The 26,481-nt window shown below is 40.2% G+C and overlaps 1 protein-coding gene across 1 annotated transcript in view; it reads left to right on the top strand.

The window, feature by feature from the left end:
- Positions 1-6,140: 6,140 nt before the first annotated feature.
- Positions 6,141-26,481, top strand: part of polrmt (RNA polymerase mitochondrial) — a 46,275-nt gene continuing 25,934 nt past the window's right edge. Inside the window, exons 1-11 of the mRNA XM_022759658.1 lie at positions 6,141-6,282; positions 6,980-7,078; positions 7,407-8,275; positions 8,802-8,935; positions 14,173-14,359; positions 17,831-17,980; positions 20,415-20,582; positions 21,095-21,265; positions 22,790-23,029; positions 24,536-25,321; positions 25,512-25,634. Of these exons, the coding sequence (XP_022615379.1) occupies positions 6,141-6,282; positions 6,980-7,078; positions 7,407-8,275; positions 8,802-8,935; positions 14,173-14,359; positions 17,831-17,980; positions 20,415-20,582; positions 21,095-21,265; positions 22,790-23,029; positions 24,536-25,321; positions 25,512-25,634 (3,069 nt within the window). The remainder of the gene's footprint in view (positions 6,283-6,979; positions 7,079-7,406; positions 8,276-8,801; positions 8,936-14,172; positions 14,360-17,830; positions 17,981-20,414; positions 20,583-21,094; positions 21,266-22,789; positions 23,030-24,535; positions 25,322-25,511; positions 25,635-26,481) is intronic.

The following is a 26,481-nucleotide window of genomic DNA, read 5'->3' as shown; positions in this document are numbered from 1 at the left end:
TGCAGATGCTCATGGAAAGATAAAAGGAGAGATAAAAAAGAAGGAGACTGAAAAGGTGAAAGAAAGCCAGAGAAGACACAGAGGTTCTCAAGTGAGGCTGTCCACTTAGTGTTGGCAATTACCTCCTTTATAAAAGAGTCCCCGTTTCAATTATGGTTGCTACCTTGAGGCCACACTTGTCCAGGGCTGGAAGTGTGTTTGAGGAGTATGTGTTCAGAGAGGGTGACAGTCACTTCACACTCTTTTTGCTTGTTAACTGCCCCCACAGACTTGCTGTAGCCCCTATTTAAACCTCAACCTCACAAAACAAATCTGTGCGAAAGAGACCAGCCTTTCTTCAAACTCCCAGCTCCAACCCCTAACCACCTCAAGCCATTCCTGTCTACCTGCCAGTCATCAAAGCAGCTTTCAACATAGATGTATATGGGCTCTTCGTAAAAATCACAGTCTTTCACTCTCAATTAAACCATGCTGTCGTGTCTGTTAACTTCCTCTGGCTTTATCTGCTGCTTCTAAACTTCTAAACTCATCTTTTCTCTCCTCTTGTGTCTGTCCTTCAAAGTCAAACTGGGAAACAAAGAATAGAAAAAGAAAGAATAACTATTGTTAATTGTAAAAAAAAAACCTTTTCAGGACATCTGAGTATTTGCAGGGCTTGGCTCAGCATTTGATTAATTGTTCTCTCTATATCGGTACTGTAATAGGAAACACGTTTTGTTAACTAAATCATACAAGAAGTTTCCGTAACAGCTACTGGTCGTTGGTTTTTATGAAAATATTTGCACAAAAAATTACAACATTAACAGAGTTGCATCATCACTGCCAACTTCGTAGACTCTTGGCAAACTAATCAGTTTATTACTGAGACATAATTCTTGTTCTGATGAAGAAATACATTTTGAAGTAAAAAAAATGTTTACCTTCATTACAAGGTGCTACTCCCTTCCCTTCTCATTGCTGATTGAAGCAGTTGTTTTGTTGCACATGCTTGCTAATCATGGCTAATAGTCCCAACAGACTCCATATGTAAATTATAAACTCCCCAAACCCCTTAACAATTTATTTTTCCTATATGACGTTGATGGTGCTCAGAGCAGAGCTGCCAATTCTTTAACAGTAGAAAAAGTTTAAATAAAATTTGTGTTACTTTTTGTTAATTTAATAGTGATATAGAGAAACCATTCAAACAGATCATCGTGCTACAGCAATTTATGATGAATGAAATCTGAAAGTGTTGATATGCATTTTATTTTATACCAATGTGTATTCTCCTAGAAAGTGAACTAAATCTTTTTTTTTTATATATATATTTTAGTAATAGTGTACCGCTCTCTTGGCCCATGTGTCAGTGTATATTCATATATTTGTATATACTACCATTTCATGCAAAACAATGCAGTCTTCTTTGTATTGTGCTGTACACACATTTATACGTTATGTATTATAATGTTTAAAATATTATAGATGTAGTTAAAATACTGCCCTTATCTACTCAAGAGTATCTGTGATTCTATTTCTCTTCTGCAAAATGAAATAAAAATGAAACATATGCAAACAAAGAAAACAAAGACAGAAATAAAGAGAAAGTGAGAGTGAGAAAAAAAGTATAAGAACGAAGAAAGAAGGTTCAGTTGTCTTTCCTTTGCTGAAATTCCTCGTAATTAAAATCATACAATCATTCTATGTACTGTAGAACTCCTCAAAAATCAGAGTGGCCCCCGAGGTCAACAGCAAAGCTCGGGCCTCATGTGAACGTCAGATGTGGCAGCAGATTGCTTTGTGGTGTCTTGGAAGCAAATGTTTGGGCTCTGAGCTCAGTGCCAGAGCAGACTCAATTATAATGTATTTCTTTGTTAAAAGTCTTAACGTGCAATGTCTCACTGTTTTTTACAGTGTGCATCTTTGATGTTGAAAACTACAGTAATTTAGATGATTCCAAGATTGTAACGCATACTGAGGATTTACTAAATGTCCAGTTAAGCTAACTCTGTTTACAATTGTCTTACTCATGTATAAATTGTAAGTCAGTGTGGAATCCAGTTCTGATTTCTTAGATCAGAAACAGGTATACAGAACCTTTAGGAACAGTTGTGTTTTCAGCTCAGTGCTAACACATCTTAGTTTAGTATGTTATCATACTAACATTTGCCAATTAATGCTAAACCAACTACAGCTAAGGGGAGGGTTATTAGCTCTGCAGGTATTTGGTCTTAAACCAAAGTATTGGCGCCAGATAAAAGGTTCAGTAAGTTATAAGAATTCATCCTGAGAGGAACATGAAGGTCTGGACTAAATTTCATTGTAATCAATCCAATGATTGTTGAAACATTTTACTCAGAATCACAAATGTCAACATCATGGTCACACTAGATGTAAAGTGTCAGTACGATTCATCCTCTAGGGAACATGACAGTCTGTTCAAAACATCATTTCAATTCATCTATAGTTGCACAGACATTTCAGTCTGGATCAATGTGGTGAACCAACCGACGGACTGAAATTGCCGTTCCTTGTGTGGCTAAAAGGAGTTTTGATCTTCTAGCTGTAGTTTAGTGTGATGTGTCACTTCCACAACAGGCCTGATGCCTGTTTGCTGCAGGTGGACTATTTTGTATCTTAATCTACGTCCTTGGGTTTAGTTTAGCATGGTTTGGCTGGGGTTGTCATGTCCTGAGCGAAGCGTTGAGTTGAGCTGAGTTGAGTTGAGTTGAGTTGAGTTGAGTTGAGTTGAGTTGAGTTGAGTTGAGTTGAGTTGAGTTGAGTTGAGCTGTGTGGGTGTGCCCTGAGCTGAGAACACCACTCTGCTAGCCAAGCACCCAAGGAGGATGTTCTCAAGTGGAGGAACCTAATCTTTCCCAGCAGGGATCCAAGCGGCTCTGTAAGTGTATGAATAGAGATAATATCTCTATAATGAGGCCTGTTTTGTACCATCAAAGTCTTCAAAAGGGTCTGAAACCCGACCTCCCTCCTAGCACTGACAATCCCTCGGTAATAGCTCCCTATTATTAATTGTTTTGCCTGCCTGCTAAGTCCATGTCTCTCTCTTTCTCTCTCTTGCTCTAGTAGTTGTGTTTTAGCTACTCACCCTTGACCTAGTGCCTTTAAGTGTACTGACATTCTGCCAATTTGCAATTCAGTGCTGGGAGGGTATTTGTTTTCCTTGTTTTGGATAAAACTGTTTCCAGATACATGACAATCTACTTTCTCTGGACTGTAGATGCTGAGGTGCAAAGAGTTGCAACACTCACACAAGGAAATTATCTCATACATATTATTCACAGGCAGGAAATTCTTATAATTTTAGTGACTATGCAATTTATCCTCTCAGTGCTTCCAAAACTGCCTGTGCTGTTGGTTCAGACCCAACACAGGTGTGCCTGATACCTTTGAGCTGTCTGCTGTGCTTGGCTGACAAACATCCGGACGTGGTTAAAGGAACTGACCAGACCACCACAGATCAGCCCCACTGAGGACATGGACCTTTGCATATCCTGCTTTGTGACCATTGTCTATTGTCAGTGGCAATATGATAAGTGGGTCGTCTATCTGATGCTGTAAAACGTTCTGAGAGATCCAGCCTCCCAGTTCTTCACAGGATAACAAGCAGAGATCCAACTGACTGATAGTGTTTGATGGAAAAAATGTGACTTGTCAGGAGTGATTAAACATCTGTGCCCTGCTAATCTGATCTATCAGACGCACATAACACGGATAGAGCAGGATGGTGGTGAGGATGGAAAAAAACACTTTAAAATCTTTGCTGACTCTGCATTTCTTCTCTCGCCTAATGAAAACGAGGAGTGCTGTTGCTGCCTTAGATACAGTAGCTTTGTCTGAATGCTGAGGTTGACCCAGCATCATTAAAGTCTGCAGTATACATGATTCTCTCAAATTATTCTATTAAGATGTACTTGTAAATAGTTGCATGACACTTCTTTTGACATTTTAACTGAGTCAGTAATTGAATCCATCTTAAAATGCATTCTATGGGGAAAACAAGTCAGAGCTTTGTGAGTCACAGCAGTCCAGTGAAGGATCATTCTAACCCATCTGTAATGGATGGTTATGGACATAAAGTGTGTGATGAGTAATATTTTATCATTAATGATTGTATGAGTGCTCTGGAAGCTTACAGTAGACTGTACAAAGTCTTAATGCGCTGCATGTCTCAGCTTGAGTTCAAAAGTGAGATTTTGAAAAATATATTTAATAAGGTTTCCAAATTCAGCTCCAAATATGATTTCTTTGTTGTCTCAGATGTCACATATGTGGAGGCTCATGAGGAAGTTCCTTGAGACGCAGTTTTTTCCCCTCGGGACAGGTCACTAATTCCATCTAAGTGCTGCAGACACACACACACACACACACACATGCCAAAGGCATTTACCAGCACAAGCATCACACAGAGAAGTATCTCCATCAAGTTTCCCTGGCCAGGTGAAGCAGTTTCAAAAACAGCCCTCTCTCCATCTGTTAAACAAATAGGGAGCCCCTACAAAGGTGTGCAAAAGAATCCACATGATCAAAGTGTATGAGAATGGCAGCCTTGTCCTGGCCTGGCCATTATCAGGCCCCATGAATGCCTGTCTTCTCCTCTTTTGTCGGTCGGGGCATTGACAGTCACTCACCCGGCAATGACTGTCACACCAGCGCAAAGAGCCAGCCGCCGACAGGGGCCAACCACATCAAACGAGGCTGTCAAGGGGCCCTGCTCGTGAACCGTGGCAACAAACACCTCCTGATCCTCACCTACAGCTCAGCAGCAGACACCCACCGCTGTGCTCTCAGCCACTGCCTCCACTGAGAAAAGATGTACTGCCTGGACCTCATTTCCCTCTCTGCCCCCCCCCCCCCCCCCCCCCCCCCCCCCCCCCCCCCCTTCTCTCTCTGTCTTCTCTCTCTCTCTTTCACTCTCTCTCTCTGTCTCTGTCAAGTAGTGCTTGTGTTAACCTCCAGCATGCCGAGACACAAAGGGCTGCTAAAGTGTTTAAGAATGCTTTATGGATGCATAACAAGGGGAGGCTGACACTGCTGGGGGTCAGAAAGTAACCAGGATGTGAATGAGATCAATTCAGTTTTACTGACAATTTGGAGCTGAGTCACACTTGATTTAAACTGTATGATGTTTGTACTTCAAAAGTCGAAGAGAAAAAGAAGACAATAATTTTTTTCCCCCAGGTTGTAGAAAGTGCTTAGGTCAAGTCAGCAGGAGAGCAGGTTGCATGTGTATACAACCAGCTTCAGATTACATTACAACCACGTACATCATAACCTCACATGCAGTGTTTTCATTCCCTCAAGTAATAAGAAATTTAAAAAGGCAAATAATTGCTACAAAAACTCTATATGCTGTTCAAGTCCTGAGACAACATACACATGGCTGCCAAGATTGTCATGGTGTTTTAGGTGAAAAGATGACAGAAACACTGTGTTTTTCACTTTTCATTTATATTATCATTCATTAAGTTTTCGAAGATTTTTATGCAAAATTATTACAACCTTTCCTGCTTAGTATGCATTTCCTTTCTAAACTTAACTATATAGACTGCCATTTACTTTAAATTTGCATGAGCCAACATCTGACCATGATGTGTAAAATGACACAAATTTTAACACTAATTTCAAAATGTGATACAAAATTTTCACCTTGGCCTCCTGTTTGACCTCTAGTCCTACTTGGTTGGCTGTGGTGAGACTGCCACCTGTAGGCCAAATACAATTCACTATGCATTTTAAACTACTGTTACATATGAATATTTTACTTCAGTAACCGAAAAGATACAAAGGAAAAGAGAAACGTTTGCTTATAAATATTGAGCAATAAATATGTGAAGTTCTGCCTACAAGATACTGAAACAAGGAAAAAAACATTAATAAGTCCAACATAATGTGAGTAACAACTAAAACGTTTTGTGTAATTACTGCTAGCTCTCTGAATAGCTCTAATTATGTCCTGAATCCAGTCAAAGCAACATTTGCAAGGTGTTAATGACAGACAAAAGCCCGAAAGCCTCACTCGATTTGTCTGCGATCTACTAACAATGCCTTGAAAACAGCGATTACCTCTCGTAGCGATTGGCTTGGTCTTTTTTAAGATGGCTGCCCAGTGTTAAGAAGTAACGCGGTTATTACATGTCAACATGTCATTTCTTAGAGCGTGTGCCTTCGCCAAATGTCTGCGTCGTCGCAGTTTATTTGAAAAGTGTGCTGTTCGTGTGTCTTTTGCGGACTGCTGTCGGATGTGTGTGTCGACAAGAAACGGCGCAGTCAGAAGAATATCAGGTGAGTCGAAGGATACTCTGTCTCAGACTGATATATCATAACCTGTGTGGCTGCAGTGTGATGGACAGGTTTGTCCCATTCGTCCAGGATTTGTGTTAAATGTTAATGTATCTCCGTGCTAATTCAACCCAGGGCTTTCTGCATAGTTCGTGTCGTGTTAGACGAGCAAACAGCAATGTTAGCTCATCTAAGAGTAAGAGTCTGTTATTGAGTCTAGCCTGAGGAGGTATGGTTGTTGGACATGTTTTTTTTTTTTTTCACACAGCGAGTAAAATACTCAGACGTGTCTTTTAAGATGTATTTGTTCCGTGTAATGACTTAAAACTAATAACTGTCTCTAATATTGCCGAGGACTTTATTAGCTGGTCAACTAAAAGTTCGGCGGGTTCCCAGCTCCTCCTCGTCCTTGAGCAAGACACTGAACCCTCAAATGCTCCTCCTGTGTCTGCGATTAACTCAATTAATGTGATGTAACAGGCATTTGTTTCTTGTTTTTTTTTTAACTGCAAGCATTAAGCAAGGCGTTTTACTACCATTGTTATTAGTTGTTGCACCATTACTATCAGCAGCATCACAGCCTTTTCAATGTACAGCATGTAGTAAGAGTCAAAAGCCAAGCCTAAGCTTTTGAATGCCATCATATTGCTTAGGGAATGGAGGCATGTTAGTGGTATACAGCTGTTTTTGTTTTTTTCAGAGACACCTCTCCAGCTACAAAGAAGAAATGTTTCATCTGTACTCCCAAAGACAGACTGTGCAAGGAAACGCGTGCTGGAACAGTCTCAGCTGTTAGACGGTATGTTGTTGTAGAGCGCAGCAGGTGGTCATGCTGCCACATTTCTAAATCCCAGTACAACATAATGCCAAATAGCATGTAATGAATTATTACAATGTCATACCAAATACTGGTATATCAGGAGTTCTGTGACAGGTCTTCTTTTTCTATATTTTTCCAGCCTGAACTACTTTTGTTTAGACTCGTGTCAGATATGCTGCCAGTCTTTGAGATATCAGAGTTCAGTAACCTGCAGTGCTGTCTGTATTTCAGTGTATTATGCAGAAAAAAGCTGGTCAGTAATTTTCTTTACTCACATTAGATGCCTTTTATTATTTCTCCCTCTCAGTGATTGAGGCCAGGATCCAGCAACTCCAAACTGACATTGTTCTAGATGTCCAACATGCTAAAGTGCAATTTGTTAAAGCCCCTTCTGCTGGAAGAGGGGTATCATCTGGAAGGGGTCCCAAAAACATGTCTCAGGAGAAAACTGACATTCCTAAATCAGGACAGACTGTTGTTAAAGGAGCCTTTAAATCACAGCCAAGTCGCTGGATGGAAAAATTAACTGAGGAGAAGAAAAACAAACTCAAGAAACAGCAGCATATCCAGCAGAAAATTCAGAAAAATATCAAGGAGAAACAAATGAGCAAATCTAAAGGTAGCAAAAGCAGCTCCCAGATGCTCCCAGGCGCAGCGAAGAAAACTATATCTACCAAAGCTAAAATGACTATACCTGTGATTAAGACGATTAGACGGTCCATGACATTATCTGAGGAAATGCGCGCTGCAGCTTCTTCAACAGCTACTTCCACTGCTGCTTCTGCTGCAGCAGCCGTGTCACACGAAGTCTCTAAACGGAAGTGGAAGGATTCTATAAATCAGCCTCTCAGTGAAACGGGACAAAAGCAGACTGTCAGCGATGCTCAGAACATGGCTACGGAGCTGGCTGATATAGAAAAATGGGAGAGGAGGCTCAATCAGCAGGTGAACCAGTGGACTTCTTCTCATAACCCAGAGCGCCTACAGGCGGACAGTGAAGTAACTGCTTGTGGGGACATCCTGCTGAGCATCTGCTCCTACCTGGAGGCGTGTGTGTTTGCAGGGGAGATTGACAGGGCACACTGTTTCCTGCTCAGTCAGCACAGAGTAATGAGTCGACGTAAACATCTGAAGACAAGTGTCTACAACATCATGATGAGGGTGTGGGCCAAGAGGGTGAGTTCAAAAGTGTTTGAAAACTGAGCCCTTTGTGGAATTGAATTTGATTTGTTATACATTTTGACTGATTTTTGAAAATAACTCTTACACAGCCCTTAAACTGCAGCACTTCTTCAGTGAGGTCACAAATGACAGTTTAACAGTGATCCAGAATGCACATTACCACAACCCTGAGACTGAAGCAGCTATTTTTATTATTTACATTTTCCTACTGTGGCCTGTCAGAATGTTTTATTTAAAGAAAGTTTATGGTCACGTTGGCAAATTACCTTTTAAGGATGTTTCAAAATATCTAGTGAAAGATGACAAGTAAATTGAAATCTCTAGATTACATTGTTACTATTCTTATTAATGGTCTAATGAACAAACACTGTTGGAGAGTGTGTAAGTAACATATTATAAATACCTAGCCAAGGTCATATGCAGATGGCAGGGTTCGGACAGTAATTTATTTGTTAACATTGGTGTTAAGTGTACTTGCTGGCAAAGTTTAATGGCCTTTTCTGTGTGGCTCTGTCTGTAGGGCACATTACATCAGATTGGTCGCATGTTTATTCTGCTAGAAGAAGCTGGTCTGAAGCCAAATCTGGGCTCCTACTGTGCTGCTCTGGAGTGTATGGGCCGCAATCCCAAATGCTCCCCAAAAGTCATCACTAGGTATGTGCACACATACACACTACCCATGAACAAGGATCACAAAGAGCTGTGTTTGTGATTACATTCATTTGACATGTAAACACATTTGTTCAGTATCATGTGATATTGAACAGGAGGGGTATAAAGACTTGTGAAGAGTTTAAATAAGATGGCAGGGTAGTGATGCACAGACTCACCAGCAGGGGTCATGCTATCCTCATGGTTTTCTTTTTTCTGCAACAACTTTCCCAATGTCCCTTTAGCTCTGACATGAACTATTTATTTACGGCTGTAGCTGTGGCTGTCTGTTAATGACTTTTTTATCCTGAAATAATGTTGTCAGGGTTGCTAATATTCAGCCTGTTTACTGCACAATGTTTACAGAAATCTTTTACTTTAAAAATCAAAACAATATATACCTCAGCATCTCAGTTTTGCAACCACAACAATGTCAGACAACAATGGGACCTAAGATGCAACAGGTACTATATATCGGCTCAACAGTGTGTGGGGATTGACTGTATCATCATTTTCAGATCTGCTTAATAAGTAAATCAAGGCTTCTCACATATGTATGCTCCTTCCAAATTATGTTGGCCACAGTTAGTTTTGCATAGGAATGATTAAAGTTCCACCAACTTATGCATTCTTCTTATGTATTGTGTATTATTAAGAGTGCTAGACAGTATCAGTGTTCAGTGTCTCTCCTGTCTCTGCTTAAGTTGACAGCTACCAGTATTACTGACAATTTCCTGTTCTTTGCCTTAATTGCTGATAATGTTTCCATGGCAATCCAGCATGACATGATTGTGTCTTTAAACATTTTTTTAGCTGTGGAAACTTCTTTAGTAATTATTGTTCCTTTTACAAGGCCAGTTAAAATTGTTTTGGTTGTGGCAGCTTGCTGACTCAGAGTTTATGAAGTTGTGTTAGACTAATTAAATTGTTACAAGACAGCAGAAAACCTCTGACTGTGCATTGTGGTGTATTTGATTTCTTTTTGCACAGACAACTTTTGGCAAGTTTTGGCAACTTTTTTCATCAAGGACATCCTTGACAACTAATAGCCCAGTTATGTCTCTGCAGTAACTAGGTCATCCTGACAAATCACTGTTAAGTATTATTAATCACGTTGTTATGTCACTGACTATGTGTCAGCTCCACATTTAGATTTATTACATGACATTCTGCACACGTAACCCCGCTGTGCACAGCTCACAGCCTCAGCACAAGACTACATGTGTCACAGTGTGTATGTCTGCTCGATGGCAGCCTATACAATCAGTTGGCCTGCTGCCCAGGCAGTGGCAGAACTCATATTGAATCCTTCTTTTCTCTCTGTTGGGCCTGACATTAGTCTGGACTTATTATATCAGGAAAAATTACAGGGCACAGTTTGTTTTCATACAGAAATACTGCCCTCTTTGAAGTAAGCTACATGGTCTGTTTCCCAGTTCAGGAGTTAATTCCTTCACGGGGGTGTCCTACTCCAAAAGCTTCTCTGATAGCAAATGAGAAATATGGTCTTTTTCTGTCTGACTTTGGAGTACATGCGTGGGGTTTCCCTAGTGGTCCTCAGTATCCCAGGATCTTCTGTAGATGGCCAGATGCATTCAGGTGATCCTTGTTAACACTATTCAAATCCATAAATGTGAGTAGAATACATTGTACAGTAAATACTAGGCAAGTGTTCAGGTGGTCATCAGTCATATAACTCCAGGGGCGGAGCCAATCCCAGCTCACATTGGGCGAGGGCGGGGTACACCCTGGATAGGCCACCAGTCTACCACAGGGCTAACATATAGACCAACAACCCTTCACACCTGTGGGCAATTTAGAGTCACCAAATCACCTAACCTGCATGCCTTTGGATGTTTGCATGTTTAAGAAAATGGTCACCAGATATATAATTTACTGATCAGTATTTTTAACTCTCAAATATCCATACCACCCTCAAAAATTCAGTATCCGTTAGGCTCTAATATTTACTATTAACTTGTTACATTGTCTGCCAGTTGTGAAAAATGTCACAACTTATAGGAAACTGGACTGTGTTTTTATCTCACTTGGACAATTTGCAAAAACTTTGTCTCAGTAGATCTTTTCAGAATGTATGACAGTTCATGACTTGACATGAGCTTCCTGAATTCACCATTACTTTTGGATTTTTTGACTTTTTACCTTCTCTTTTGGAAAGGGGGCACAGCTTCAGGCCACAACCATCATTGCTCTAGGTTTGACGTTAATAAGCTATGTCCTCTGATGAAGGCAGGCTGTGACTTTGGGCACAGCTAGTTTCTAATCACACCATGCAAAATACCCCACTATCATATATCATAACTTCCCCCCATGTCACCACTGGCTTGATTAGTTGTTTGACAGCTTCATCACCATCAGTCACATTAAGTGCTGTTACACAAAAGGCACACACACACACACACACACACACACAACACACACACACACACACACACACACACACACACACACACACACACACACACACACACACACACAGAATCACACACACACAGAATCACACACATAAGTTCCTCTGGACCTCAGTGACATCACCCTATGCGACATGGTCCAATAGCGGGACAGGTGGCAGGGCAGTAGGGTCGGTGGTAGGTTTCTGGTTGGTCCATCGATCTCTGTAAGCTGATGCTCATATGACATTGTTGTTCTGCAGTGGTGCACTCTTGCTTAGTCTCTGGCCAAGCAGCCTCTCTTTTCTCTTACCCACCTCACTGTCATCATTTTCTCTGTCACTCATTTGTTTGTTGTCTGCCAGTTCTTATCTTTACTGTGTTGTCTCAGTACCGTCGTACTTTCCTGATATCACTCTCGCCTCTGAAGTCTCCCCTGCAGCATCCTTGCCCTCAATGTACCAATCTGTTCCCCTCTCTTCTGTCTCTCTCTCTCTCTCTCTCTCTCTCACACACACACACACACACACACACATGCACACACTGACTCACGCACACATATCCCTTTAAGTTTCCCTTTGTAAGTGCTGTGTCCTCCAGAGCTCTTTGCTCTCTAGGGTGCAGCAGGGCAGTCACCAGGCTGATTATGCTCCATCGTTCAACCTCTCTGCCCTCTTTGTTCCTCTGGACCACACTGCTAGCACCCAGACTAATCCTCTCTTTGTTCAAGACTCTCTCATTTACTCAGACAAAAAATGCACATTGCATCACAAGAGACCCGAGCCATGAGTGAAAATACTCAAAAATTTGACTTCTTTGGTTTGCTTTAGAAATATTTCCAAACGTACACTACATAATTTTAAACAGTAGGCATATGGCTTGTGTCTTTTATTACAGTGGGTCTTTTGTTTTATTCATTCATTCATTTGCTGAGCCCTGCTCACTTGTGATTTGATTAAGTCGGTAAAGGTTGCTGAGCCAGGGTTTCCTCCAGATGGTAATTAGTGTTCTGTTATTTATAATTGTCTTGAGGAGAAGGTGTGCAGGGTGAAGCTCGCTCATCCTCTCTGGTCGATGATAAATGGGTTTTCCTCACTTCTGTCTCTTGGCTTAGCCTATGTAGTTCTGTTGTTATCCTCTAGAGAGCAGTGTAACCAAACGGGCTCTTTAAGCTCATCAGTTTGTTGGGCAGGGGCTTTAGACCACAAAGTGTGCATGACACTAACAAGCTTTCTGCCATGTAGACATACAATAGCTGTAATTTCACATATAACAAATACTGCATAGTGTACACTGTAGGTCATACAAATATCATGCAGTACTACGGTGACATTTAGTCATCCAATTAAGCCGTCATGCAATGAAGCAGTGTGTGTGAAATCTCTAGAATTATATAGTTTCCTACTTTGTTGCCAGACATTGCATTTGTATAATTTGTAGGACACAACATTTTTGTTTGGGGGAGCACGAACAAAAACCTTTATGTTAGACTTTGCAAAAAATACTAATAGGCCCAATTTATGGAATAGAAGAATACATCAGTGTACAGCTTGATAACATTACATACCAAAATACATGAAATAATTTAAACAAATAATTATCATTTTAGCTCCCAGATCCCACTAATTGCAGAAGAAGAAAGATCCACCAGGCTGAAAATATTTACTCACTGCCCTTCTTAGGTATCATATATGAAACTGAGTTATGGAATAATCATGTTATTACACCTCTCATTTGTATTCCTGGGACTGGTTGCATGTTGGCATTATCTGCATTCTGCAGTCTAGTCATGGAGACTGTGCTCTCCCTAAGAGATCTCTAGGAGATTCTGTTTAAATAAACATTTCACTGATGTCGTCAGCGCCCATCTGCCTCTGGATCAAACTTGTACTTTGAGTTTGACGGATAAGCCTATCAATTCAAATACTTAAATTGATATTCTGTAACTGTCGATCAGGGTGGGGGAGACATATGCAATGACCCCACACACTCGGGAGTTTTATTTTTTATTTTTGAAAGCTGAAGTAATCAGCGACTCAGACAGTTATATGATTATCTTAGTCCCATTCCCACATCATCAGGCAGGTCAGAAGGTTGTGAACTTTGAGCTTGTGATCAGATGACCCCAAAGTCTGTTGCACTGTAATAACTATAATCTCCCACATGAATGAAAATATACCTCTTGTGTCATCTGATGGGTTGGTATTTTTAACATTAAACCTGAACAAGCATATAGCGACCCTAATGGAAAGGAGGGGTATTGTAAGGACTTTCAAAAGAGAATCGGTCGTGTTATGTTTTCTTAATCTTGTGGACTAATACCCTAGCCTAAGTATTAGAACATTATATTTTAATAGTTATTAGTTATTCCAGTTGTTTTAGCCAGTCATTACACACTGTACACATGTGCCGGTGAGAAGGACCTCAAGCTGGCTGCTAAACCGTGTTTTTATGCTATTTTGTAGAAAAAATAATGTAAAAATGGAAGGAGTTAACTTCTTTGTGACAATGTTGATGTGTATTTCTACACGGTTGTTTATTTCAGGGAAACAGCTGCTTTTTTATTTTTCACTGCAACAAGCTGAGTTACAATAAGTTAGGAGCAAAGTGACCTTGAATGGCTTCATATGAAACAAGCCATCTTTGTCTGTTACCAGTACACAAATATTAAAACACTTGAAAGAATAACATAGGATTGGCCTTTTCTGCTTTGCCCTCTGCAAGTATTACATAGTATAATGCAGTAAGTGCCCAAGTGTTAAGACACAATATATGTCACAGTATTGCATTAAAACCGGATACACTGACTGCATGTCCCTGTTTATCCAGGTGCCTGAGCCAGATGGACGAGGATGGTCTGTCTGTGGATGATCTGTTCGCTCAGTGTGTGTTCGAACAAGATGAGAGAGACATGGTGCTGAAGGCCATACGTGTCATCCAGCCCGACTACCAGCCCTGCTTCAACCTGACCACAAGCCAGTGTTCTTCATCGCTTGTTAAGGACTTCTACACAAAGGTACCACAGGCTTAGTTTGACATGAACCATGATTGTTAAGATGGGCAAGACATAGAATACGAAACAATGACTTTATCTAAACCTTTACAAATGTTTGCTGAGGTTGTATACGGTAAATTGATATTTAAAGCACGCATACCAGTGGATCGGATAAATGCATGGATGGATGGATGACTTTAATAATCCCTGGACTGAAGTTAAATAGCAGCAAGATACATTAAAATACAAATGTTAACAGATACATGAACACAGTGGCTGAGATGAATAAGCAGAAACATTAATGAATGGATAAGTGGTGATATTGACTGATGATCCATTTATAAATAAGGTACAGTTAAAGGCATAAAGTGCTGAAGATTGATAATGTCCAGATACAGTCAATATTATAACGTGCAAAGAGCAAAGTAGATGCATTAGAAGCAGATGAACTGAAAAGTCTGATAGCACCTGGCACAAATGTGTCTCCTGTATCACTCCATTACACACCAAGGTGGAATAAGTCTGTCGCTAAAGGTGCTCTTAAGCTTCACTAACATGTCAAGTGACCAGCTGGGATCAAATGACAGACCAGCCTACTTCATAAGTTTATTCAGTCTGTTGGCGTCCTTTGCTGTGACACCTCCTTCTCAGTACAACACAGTTTAGATGATGGTTGATTGAAGGACCTGAGCCTCCTCAGGAAGTAGATCTGGCAGTTTTGGAGCATTTAAAAATGGATGAGCTTAAATGGGCTTTAGTATGTATCATTATTAGTGCTAGACTGAATAGAGAAAATTTAAAGTCATTATTGTGGACTATTGTCCCAGATTATGCCTTAACATCAGGATACTTGTTTGCTGATAGACTGGTCTCTGCTGGGTCCACAGAAAATAAGATGACCTACTGTTCCATTGACGTCACCAGAGCTGATATAATGGAGTTAACTGCCATTTAAGTGTCTTGGGCTGGTCTTTGTTCTTTAAATTATCTTAAACCAATGTCAGTGGAGACCATTACTTGCTTATGTTGGGACAGCAGAGACTGCATTTTTGGTGTAATCAGCCATATACACTCTTTCCTTAAAAGGGTGTGATGTATTATAAGGCGTTTAAGGCAATTACTCATTTCATAAAGAATGGATTTTTATTATATCAGCAGTGTTAAAAATCTTGATGGAAATTAGGAGTTTATTTAAACACAAAGTGGGACTTTATGTTAAAAAAGTGACACTGTATGACTATAAATACAGATAAGTTATTTTTAAGGCTGAGTCTTCTGTATGTTTTGCCAGTGGAATCACCAGAAAGCTGGGAAAGCTGTCAGAAAGCTCTAGCGTGACTATGAAAGATTTGATTGTCACCCTATTCACAGCCAGACAGGCACTGGCCTATTTAAAGTGAGCCAACTTTGCTTTCTAATGGGTCCTCCGCTTTCCTTGCCTCTCCTCCTCTCACCTCTCCTCACTTTTTCCCACCTCCTTTCGCCTCCTGATTCTCACATGATTCATTAACAGCTTTTCGTACAATTGCAGTATTTTTAGGTTCAGTCCTTGCACCAAAATTACTTTGATCTTCGTCTGAGTGACATATTTTTGGTCGTCTTTATCTTAGTGTTGGCCTGTGTGTGTGATGGTAGCAATCAGAAGGTCATGTATTTTTATATAAAGAAAATTTGTGAAACCATGCCACTTTCTGACATTTGAAACAGCTCAAATGTGACTGCTCCATTACTATTGCCTCTGACTGTATTTTCAAGGCTGACTAACTAGTCGGTTATCTGACTATGACTGTGACTTTTTGGTAGGTTGATTTAATGACTGAAAGACTGTCCAAATAACTGGTCCACCGGATAACAGAGTAGCTGGCTGGATGGTCTCTGGAGGATTTTCAATCAGTGTTAGGAGCAGAACCACAATCTAATTAGAATATTGTTTGTTGGTGAGAGAAGGAATTTTGATGAAGCTGTAGATCGTACGAAATGCAGTTTGATCTAGTTTCAGCTTGTCGTCAGAGATTGTGGGGTGTTCTCTATTTGTACATCAGGAAAATGTACTGTATGTGTGCACATTTCATTAGCATAGTCACTTTTTTTATAGGTTGAGAAATTTGAATTCATTCAGTTGCATGAAGTATTCAAATAAAATCACACAGCTTTACTCTTACAATATTGCAACACAGTTCTTTCTATGGAGCTTTTCACTTTTCTTTGTACCTCACAAGCTGCAAGTTTGTTCTTCTCAAAATTATCATGCCAGCACATTTTTCAGCAGCTATCTTTTGATTTCATCCCGGTCTGCTGATAACGAAGTGTTAGCCTTTTTGCCCATTTATTGTTCTAAAGTTCTAATATTGTACAAGAGCTGTCTGGTGAGCAATTTATGTGCCACGCTACCTTAAGCTTTGCTCTGGCTGCTGTCCATGCTCTGTCTCTCTGAGGCCTAATTTACAATCCACTGTATCTCGCCTGCTGTCTATGAGATAATAAATGTTCGTACAGCTGTACTGCATCTGCTCATGCGTACAACCCTTCTATGATGTGCACAGATAATATCCAGAGGTCTTATTGCATTGGCAAGGTCACCATTTCTTTAAACAAGACTTGACTTTTAAAGCACATTTTATTTCTATTAGCAAGACATTGTCTCTCAGGTTGCTTGCTTAGTAGGTAACTTGGCCAGAGCAAATCAGTATGTTCTGGCAGGATTTTAAGTGCAGCATAACAGAGGTGTGTTAGCATTGTGCTAAGATTGTTACAAGTTTATTCACTAAGCCAGAAATGTCCTGAAATACAAGTATGTGTGTATACTTGTATTTCAGACCATTTCTGACCAATATTGACTTTTATAGACCACAATGTTTGCTGGATTTATTTTCATTCATCCTTCTCTGTATGCAATATCTGTATGTGTGATAGGGTTTAATAATAGGATTGGTGATATGGACCAAAAATCATATCTCTGTATCTCTGTATTTTCTACATAGTGGGCCAAATGTCAAAGACGCATATGAGATGTCACAAGGGCTTAAAACAGACTGTGATCACAATAGAATATTAAGACACGGTTTCCTTCCCTGTTTGAAAATATGCAGCTGCAAAACATGTAAATGAAAAATTATACAGAATAAATACCCAATATAAAATAATAACAGACCTATCTCTGATAATTAAGAATTCAGTTGTTTTCAACTATAACAGACCATAAATTAAAGTAAACTAAACTAAATTACAGGTTTTCCTCTCATGCTTAACAAAACATTCAGCTAAGCAAAAACTAAGAGAGGGCTACCCTGTTTGAAAATTTACAGCTGGACAACATATCAACATGTACATGAAAAATTGTGTGGCCAGGCGCTGTGTCTCCCTCCATGTTGCAGGAGAAATTGTGTGCGAGTGAGGGCAGGGTTTGCACGGACAGTGTAAGAGAGGAGAGATGCAAACACTGGCATAGCTAACTTAACTTAACTTAACTTAATTGTATTTCATGTGTTTTAGAGGGCAGACCATCACTACCCCAAACTGGACTTCACTCGGGAGGAGCTCCGTGAGCGATTCAAACGTCAGCTCAGCGTGGAGCGGGCCTGCACTGTCACCATCGACTCTGTGGAGGGTGCCAAGCCTGTCACAGAAAACATGGCCAAAATGGTAAACAGACCCAACTGTTGCCTCTCTTTGTCTTCATGTCATCTTCAGTACAGACTTTAGATTTATGGGTCAGTGATGCTGAAACTACTAACATGTTGTGACATAGAGAAGATTTAGTTGTTGATAACAGATGTTTTAGGGTTTAATCTTAAAATCTAGATGCAGCCATTTTCTTCCTGAAATATACATGTACAGCATACAGTGTTTTTAAACATCTGTTTATTATTGTCAGATTCATTTTGAAACACTGTGTCTACAATAGTGTTGAAGCTTATGCAATGTTTTTTGTTTTCACATCTCCTAAAAACGCAGTTGCTTCCTGTTAAAAAGAAAACACAAACACATCAGTTATCTTCCTGTTTTTTGCTGTAAGTTTGTCCCTTTAAACTGCAAAAGAGGCTGCAGATTCCCTGCAAAGCCCAATGTGCTGGCACACAATGTAAGATACAGACTCTAGTGGGTGTATATCATCTTGGCAGTATTCTGCTTTGTTTGGAGTAATTACAGTAATATATGATCATTTACAAAGTGCTGATTTATTTACATTTAACATGCTTTTCATACTTTTAACATCTATGGTTATGCATTGTCTCATATGAGTAAAGTTTCTCTTTTTCTCTGACCTAAACTTTAAAATAATGTGAATTTAGGGTCTGACAGGTTAGAGGAAGAAACATCATATTCCTGTGGTGTGCCTTCTTTCCAACTCTGGCATTTACAGTCCAGCCTGGCTCGTCTGACTCTGCAGATGGGCTTCGTGGGAAGCGAGCAGACTGAGGGTCCCTGGTGGTCAGGAAGCATTTACAGACTGGCAGGGCAGAATAATAATGTATTGTAATGGAGGCCACCGGAGACAACGCAGAGTCACCTCACCATCCACATTCCAGACTGTGTCTCTGCTTCAGTCACACTGAGTAAAACTCTTCAGTTGAAGAGTGAACACTAACACATACACACAGTCATGCACAGAATGTACATATATCACAATACCTTCACAGGTACATGTATATACCTGAACAAACCTGCTTACCTCCCAACTGGGGATGCACATTCTCCTTTTCTCTTAAAATTGCCTAAAATACAAGTAATGATAATATCAGTTGTGGCCTTAACTGCAGGCCCAAAAAACGATTTTCTCCTTCATTCAAAACACTGAATATGTACCACAACATGAGAGCACAATCTAAGTCTAATTGAAAGTGAAAATTCACCGTGGCTACAAGATCTTAACGTCTCTTCCTTCATTTGCTCAGTGAAGGTGTGGATCAACTATCAAGACTTAATATATTAGATCAAATGATATAGCCATATATTAAGTCTTGATAGTTGATCCAAACCTTCACTGAGCAAATGAAGGAAGAGACGTTAAGATCTTGTAGCCACGGTGAATTTTCACTTTATATTAGATCAAATGATATAGCAGGAGTTTGCATGTTCTCCCCGTGCTTGTGTGGGTTCTCTCCGGGTACTCCGGCTTCCTCCCACAGTCCAAAGACATGCAAATGGGGACTAGGCTGATTGGTTACTCTAAATTGACCATAGGTATGAATGTGAGAGTGAATGGTTGTTTGTCTCTGTGTGCCCTGTGAAGGACTGGCGACCTGTCCAGGGTGTACCCCGCCTCTCGCCCGAAAGGATGCTGGGATAGGCTCCAGCCCCCCCCACGACCCTACTAGAGGATAAGCGGTAGAAAATGAATGAATGATTGAATGAATGATATAGCCTGTTCTTTTGTAATAATGAATAAAATAACAGCCATCACAGCTGAGGTATTCTTTTCAGGAACAGGGATGGATGTCATCCAATGCAGATGGAGTGCTAGCCTGAAAATGAGCTCGTAGTAAAGTGAAATTTTCTCGTCTTTTCTTGTCTTTAGCCACATCAGTTGGTGGATCATTTAAATCAGTGACACTTTCTGCAAAGCATTGCTAAAAAGACCCAAAGTAGAATTTATCATTTTGATATTAAAGGAGTAGTTGTCCAACTATTCCTTAACCTCAGTCCATGGGAATGAAAACGACAAATGGTTATTAACTGGTTAAATGTATCTATCTGAACTACAAACCCTTCTCCTAGGCCACACCTCTGAGTAAAGTAAAATAGGTTTTACATCCCGTTTCATTCTTAGATGAAGAAGTATGTGGTCCAGTTGTTTTAAGTTTGTTTTCTCCCTGTCATTTAGAGGTACCGGGGCTAAACAAACCTAACCATCGAATGGAATTCACGATCATGTTGCACAATAACTTGTGTCCAGTGAGAGGTGGCCCTATCGACTGCTTCACAATTTATAATGACTTTCCACTTGGACCGTGCAGCATGTGGTGAACAAGGATTTCTGCAGGATTGGTCATTTTATTTGACACATCCTTCAAGGGTTCCCTGCTGTCAGTCACAGTCATGAGATGGATGACTTACACATGTGTTGTCCTTTCAGAGGGAGCTGCTGGCTGAGCAGCGGGCTCAGTGGCAGAAGATCCTCCTTCAGGCCCTGAGGGAGAGCAAGACGATCCTGGCGAACACCAACACCAAGGACTACAGGCTTAACCTTTATCCCTACCTCTGTCTGCTGGAAGATAGGGAGTATGTTGACATCATGTTACAGGTAATACAACCCACCTAACCCAGCCTACCGCTCAATGAAATGCCAGAAAATCGGGGATTTAACAAAGACTTGTCTGTGTTTGAGTCAAAGGCATTTGATTGATGACAACTTTATTTTACTACAACGTGAAAAAAAGACGTGTAGTTATGTCATACGTTATCACTCCTTTGTTTTCTCGACATTGCTGTTGTATAATACGACCTGACCGGTCTGGGAAACCACAAAACACAAATCAAGTCGCTGACAGTGACAACACCTGGAAAAGCATAAGGTTTTATCTTTGGCAGCAAAGTGGAGTGAGCTTTTGATCAGATACCTTTGCTTCCTACATGAACACATTCACTGGGTTTGATGTGATTTCTGAAACAACCATTTTCACTTTGATTTCCCCTCTGACTGAAGGATAGCTTTCTTTTTTATTGAACTAAACCAGATCTGACGGAAGCTTCAAACAGCCTTTTTTGCTGTTTTCACCTGCTTGACCTTTTGAACTGTGTCCTGTTCTTGTCCAGAGTGTTGCTAACCTACCTCCCAGTGGAGAGTCGCTGAAGATTTTAGCCGGAGATCTGGGCAACAGGGTCTACACCAAATACTCTGTGGGACAGAAACACCAGAATCAGACGTTGGAAAAGTTGGGCAACATTTACAACACTTTCACAGAGCTGCTGGCCAAAGATACTAAGGTAGAGAAATTACATGTTACTTATTTAATGATGCTCCTGATGTGTGTCTTTATGTGCTCTTCTCATGTGCATTATTTGCGATTAGCAATTTCTCACTCAGATAACTTGATGTTGCAATAAGGGACAAAAAAAATAACATAATATGCAGCATTGTAACTATAAAAGCTAAACGTGTAGCCTGCATAGATTTTGGAGAAATCATGGCAGGCCCTGAACATCGGCAGAAAAATATAGAAATAAATGAATTAACTTGAGTTGTAAGACAAATGATTAACAACTGACAGCTGATGAAGTCTGGTGGATCTTTGCATTGATGTTGCTCACCAGCTCATTGACATGCTGCTCATTATTTTTTAAGTGAAACAAAGGACTGTCTTTCCTCAGTGGAATTTTATAGCCAGAATCACTGACTCAGTGTTCCACTAGTGTTTTGATGGTTCTGGTACACGGGGGAAAATGCTAATGTCATCAAGACGATAATGAGCAAGAGCTCATTATACTCCAGCAGCTAGTTAGAATAGATGTTAGTTGAGGTGTTTGTTTTATGCAAGTTATTTTACAAGCCGCCTTTGTAGTTGAATTAATGCCTGTTATGGTGTTTTTAATTGTTGTTGTGACACCAAACATTAGTCTGAGTTCTCACTTTACTCATTTACGTTTTCATGCATCCATTTGAAAGCTAAACACTAGAAATGTTTGACTAAACTGTCTCTCACCTCTGGTTAGACTATTACCACATACCTAGTGTCTAATGAATTGCTTTTGTTGCTTAATGCTGTTGCACTGTGTGTGCAAGATGCTGTGTTGTTTACTTCTGTAGTTTCTACTCATCCAGCTTTTGCTTTGAACTGGTTCATGCTATTGAGATTGTATTACAATGCTTTCTCCTTGACCAAAAAATGTTTATGATACCACCTACCTACCTGCCTGCCTTCTTGAAGGTTCTCTCCCTTTGGTGTCCTGTACAGCTGCAATGATTAGTTGATTATTTGAAAAATATTCTGCATCTACTTTGATAATCAATTGATAATTTGCCATTTTTGAAGCAAAAATGTCAAAACTTGCTGTTTTCAGCCTCTCTAATATGAAGATTTTCTGTTTTTCTCTTGTTACATTTTTGTGAGCTGAATATATTTGGGTTATATAATATATATATATATATATTGGGTATATTTGGATTTGAAGCTGGCACCCTTGACTCAGTGAAACACTATTTTCTGTCATTTTTTTGACGACATAATTAATTGATCAATTGAGAAAATAATAGGAAGATTAATCTGCTTCATTTTTCTGAAGACATGAAAGCAATTTTTTTTTATTTTCAGTGACTGTTTGACAAAATGTTTAGATATTTACATACCCTTTCCAACCCATTTAAAGTCCTCTATTATATTTTTTTAAGACTTGCAATTTCTTTGCTTTTTGCAAGATATTACTGTAATCATACTACATGTTATTTTTCATTTGAGGAAAATATTCAAATCACTAAATGAATATAACCCATGTCTGTTCCTCTCCCTCTAGGAGTATGACGTCCTTCCCAGGGAGCAGTGGTGTAATCTGGAGATAGAGCAGAGTTCAGGACCAATGCTACATGGGGGAAAGACAAGCTGGCCATACATAATAACTCTGGAGCTGGGCACTTACTTGGTCGATATGATGGTCAAGAACCTCAAAATTAATAGCGACATCCTGAACCCGGCCTACGACAGGAAGCTCATCCCCATCCTCTACCACATGTACACCTTCCGTAGCACCCGACAGGTACAGTGGATGTGCAAATCTGTCCAAGTGCAACTTGGTTTGTTCTGCAGGGATATCAAAGGAGCACATGGTCAGCAACCCCAGAGTTGGTAGCAGTTCTATTAAAGCAGCCTTGCCAAAAATGCAAGGCAGATTCTTCTGACACGGAGGGATGAACACAAGTCCTTTGGGTTCTTAGGGTCCCTTGGCCTCTCTGATAAAACCATTCAGATCCTGATCTTAGAGAATTTAAATACCTTTGATAACCTGGTAACAGGATTCCTGAGCATTAACCCAGACCAAAAAAGATCCTTTCAACTGAGATTTATTTGGAAAAAATGGTGAAGGATTAGACTTTGGAGGATCTCCTGTGAACTAATATTGAGTATATAAGTATTTGAAAGGATTCAAAGTAAAAAAATAAGAAAACTGTTGATAACAAGGAGCATCCATCAGTGTTGTATTCATTATGACTGAAAATTACACACAATTAGTCTTGAGACTAAAAAAAGAATGATCAAGTTCAAGAAGTTGTAAAGTCGAAATTTGCATTAATGAGAAAAGAAGCATAGTGGATTAGAAACAAAGAAAAAATACATGAAAACCCTTGACCTTCACTTTGGACAGGAAGAGTGTCATTCGAAAGCCTGTTACCTTGACCACTTGAGCAACCTCCTATCCAGTGTGATGCTCCAAAGAGTGTGAATTATAAGACCCTTTCTCCTCGTGTGAATTGGCAGGGGGAACAGTTGAGTAAGATGAATAGGTTCCAGAATAATCCCTTTTTTAGTGTCCCCTTAATTGGCTCGCTGATTTAGTGCCATGGGACCCCGCAGGAGGGTGAGGCGACTGTGTCGGGAAGAGGGATGTACTGTAGCAGAATTTTATTCTTCTGTTTTCATCTCTCTCTCTTTGCCCCCTCTTCTTCCTGTCTCTCTTTGGAGGTTAGCCCATCAGGGGAGCATTCTAATGATTTTACAACACAGCACGACCGTCTGACTCATGCAAGCAATACTGAGGTGTTTTATTTTTCTGTCAGGTTACTGTATTTTTTCCTTATGATGGTCTTTATGTCCAGCAATACATGCTTTACATGTGTTGCGTTAATGGTAATAATAATAATTCTTTGACGTCAAAGCAACATGTTGATATCCATCTGCTATCCTGCTACGAACCAGGATTTTACATAATTCATGGATTCATGGAGCTACAGCTGCCTACCTGAGTCTTTTGTGGATGGCAGTGGTGCTGGTATACAGGAATGATATCACTTTTCAGTGCAGAGGTTGTTCATTGTTCTTCTTGTCAATTAGAATTTAAACTGCTAGGAAACAGATGTCCAAATATTTAGCGTATCTACTTGTATATATTTATCAGAATTAACACTTCATCAAATTAGCTAAGCTCTGTCATGATTAACCATAAACTGGTTTTAAAATAAACTTATAAGAGCGACTGTTTCTTTTTTTCTTGTGTCTGCTCAGTTGAGGTTTCTGATTGTATTTCTCCTGATGTTTTACCCACCAGGTCGGCTTCATTAAGCCCCACCCCATCCTCACTCAGATGCAGCAGGAAGCCATGGAGACCAAGCTGACCTTTGACTCCTACGTGATGCCGATGGTGTGCCCTCCTGTGCCCTGGACTTCTGTCAAGTTTGGAGCCTATCTGCTGACACCAACCAAGCTGATGCGCTCAGTGGATGGGGCCACCCAACATGAGGTGTTGCTGGAGAAATCACAGAACCTCCATGCAGTCCTGGACTCTCTCAACCAGCTGGGCAACTGTGCCTGGAGGATCAACAAACCCCTGTTGGATATTATTATTTCCGTTTTCAATGATCGGGGTAGTGAAAAGCTAGACATCCCTCCCCCCCTGTCAGAGGCCCCCAAAATACCCCACTTCAACCCCCAAGATCCCACTTACACCGCTTCTGAGAAGGCCCACATAAAAAGAGAGGTGATTAATGCCAAAAAGAAATGCAGTGAGATGCACAGCCTACGTATGGATGCTCTCTATAAACTCTCCATCGCCAACCACATGCGGGATGATATTTTCTGGTTCCCTCACAACATGGACTTCAGGGGACGTACCTATCCCTGCCCCCCATACTTAAATCACCTCGGAAGCGATGTGACTCGGGCCATCCTCGTGTTTGCAGAAGGGAAGCCCCTCGGTCCCAAGGGCCTGGACTGGCTAAAGATCCACTTAGTCAATCTGACAGGGTTAAAGAAGAGTAGCTCACTACAGGGACGGCTGGAGTATGCCAACACTCTCATGGAGGACATACTGGACTCTGCCGACAACCCTCTAAATGTCAGTCGATCTTTCGTAATCTTTGCTGGTCATTGATAGCATGCAATTCATAGTTCCACATAGCAGTTCTTGTCAGAACTTCTTAGCTGTTTGTAAAAATCTCTCATAGTAAAGCTCACTGATGCACACACACACTTATCTCTGAAAGATATACAAAGATGTGCCATGTGCTTGTGATTTTCCTTCTCAGGGTAAGAATTGGTGGATGAATGCAGATGAGCCTTGGCAGGCTCTAGCCTGCTGCATGGAGATTGCCAATGCTGTGAGATCTCCCAATCCAACACAGTTCATCTCTCATTTTCCTGTTCATCAGGTACCATTTAACACATGAAAGAATTATTTATGTGTTTAGAGAGATTCGTAGCAATTTGAATCACAAAGTCCATCTCTGACCAATGTGTTCTTTAATAAGACATGAAGATAAGAATTTGAAGATAAACTAATTATTCTTTATTCAGGTGAAACAGAAATGAAAAATGTAAAATGATTAGAACAGATTATTCTTAGGAATTTACTCATCTGAGAATACCTTAGGCCAATTGTAGTTCTAGTTTATAGGCTCCTAAAAATATGGTGTGTCATTTAGTCATGTTTTATAGTGCTGGTTTCGAGGGCACATCAAAGTTAACAAGCCGAGACCTCCCAAGCCATGTGGGGCTATTTTATGTCATATGTCATTAACCTGTAGTGCTAATCTTACAGATCAGACCACAGCTTGAGCTATCCTGTGCTGAGATCTGGCCGTCTCTTCCACAAACTAAAGCAACAAACTAACCCTCTAGAATAGGCTTCCTTTTAGTTGACTATTTGCTATACTATGTAGCCCAGGAATTCAGGGATTTACTCATGTAAACATAATGTGATGCTTTTATAATTTTTTAGACTAATGCAACATGGTCTACACCTCGGGGCCTTGTTAATAGTCTTGCTATAATGTAGCTTTTATGTGGCACTTAAGAAAATACCTCCTGTTACTTTTAGCAATGCAGATTACATATAGTGATTTTTATACTAATTATACCAAACAAATTATTGAAAATTATCATGGCAAATTCTATTACAGCGCACCAGTTTAAAAAAAAATTAAAAAAAAGAAGCAAATAATGCAAGTGGCAATAATTTCCCTGACTCTGGGCTTCTGGGCTATAGCACAATGTGAA

The sequence above is a fragment of the Seriola dumerili genome, unplaced genomic scaffold (genome assembly GCF_002260705.1).
Source record: "Seriola dumerili isolate Sdu_G_001 unplaced genomic scaffold, Sdu_1.0 BDQW01000322.1, whole genome shotgun sequence".
Classification (NCBI taxonomy): Eukaryota; Metazoa; Chordata; class Actinopteri; order Carangiformes; family Carangidae; genus Seriola; species Seriola dumerili.
Note: the sequence above shows the minus strand (reverse complement) of the source record. Positions and strands in the feature narration are given on the sequence as shown.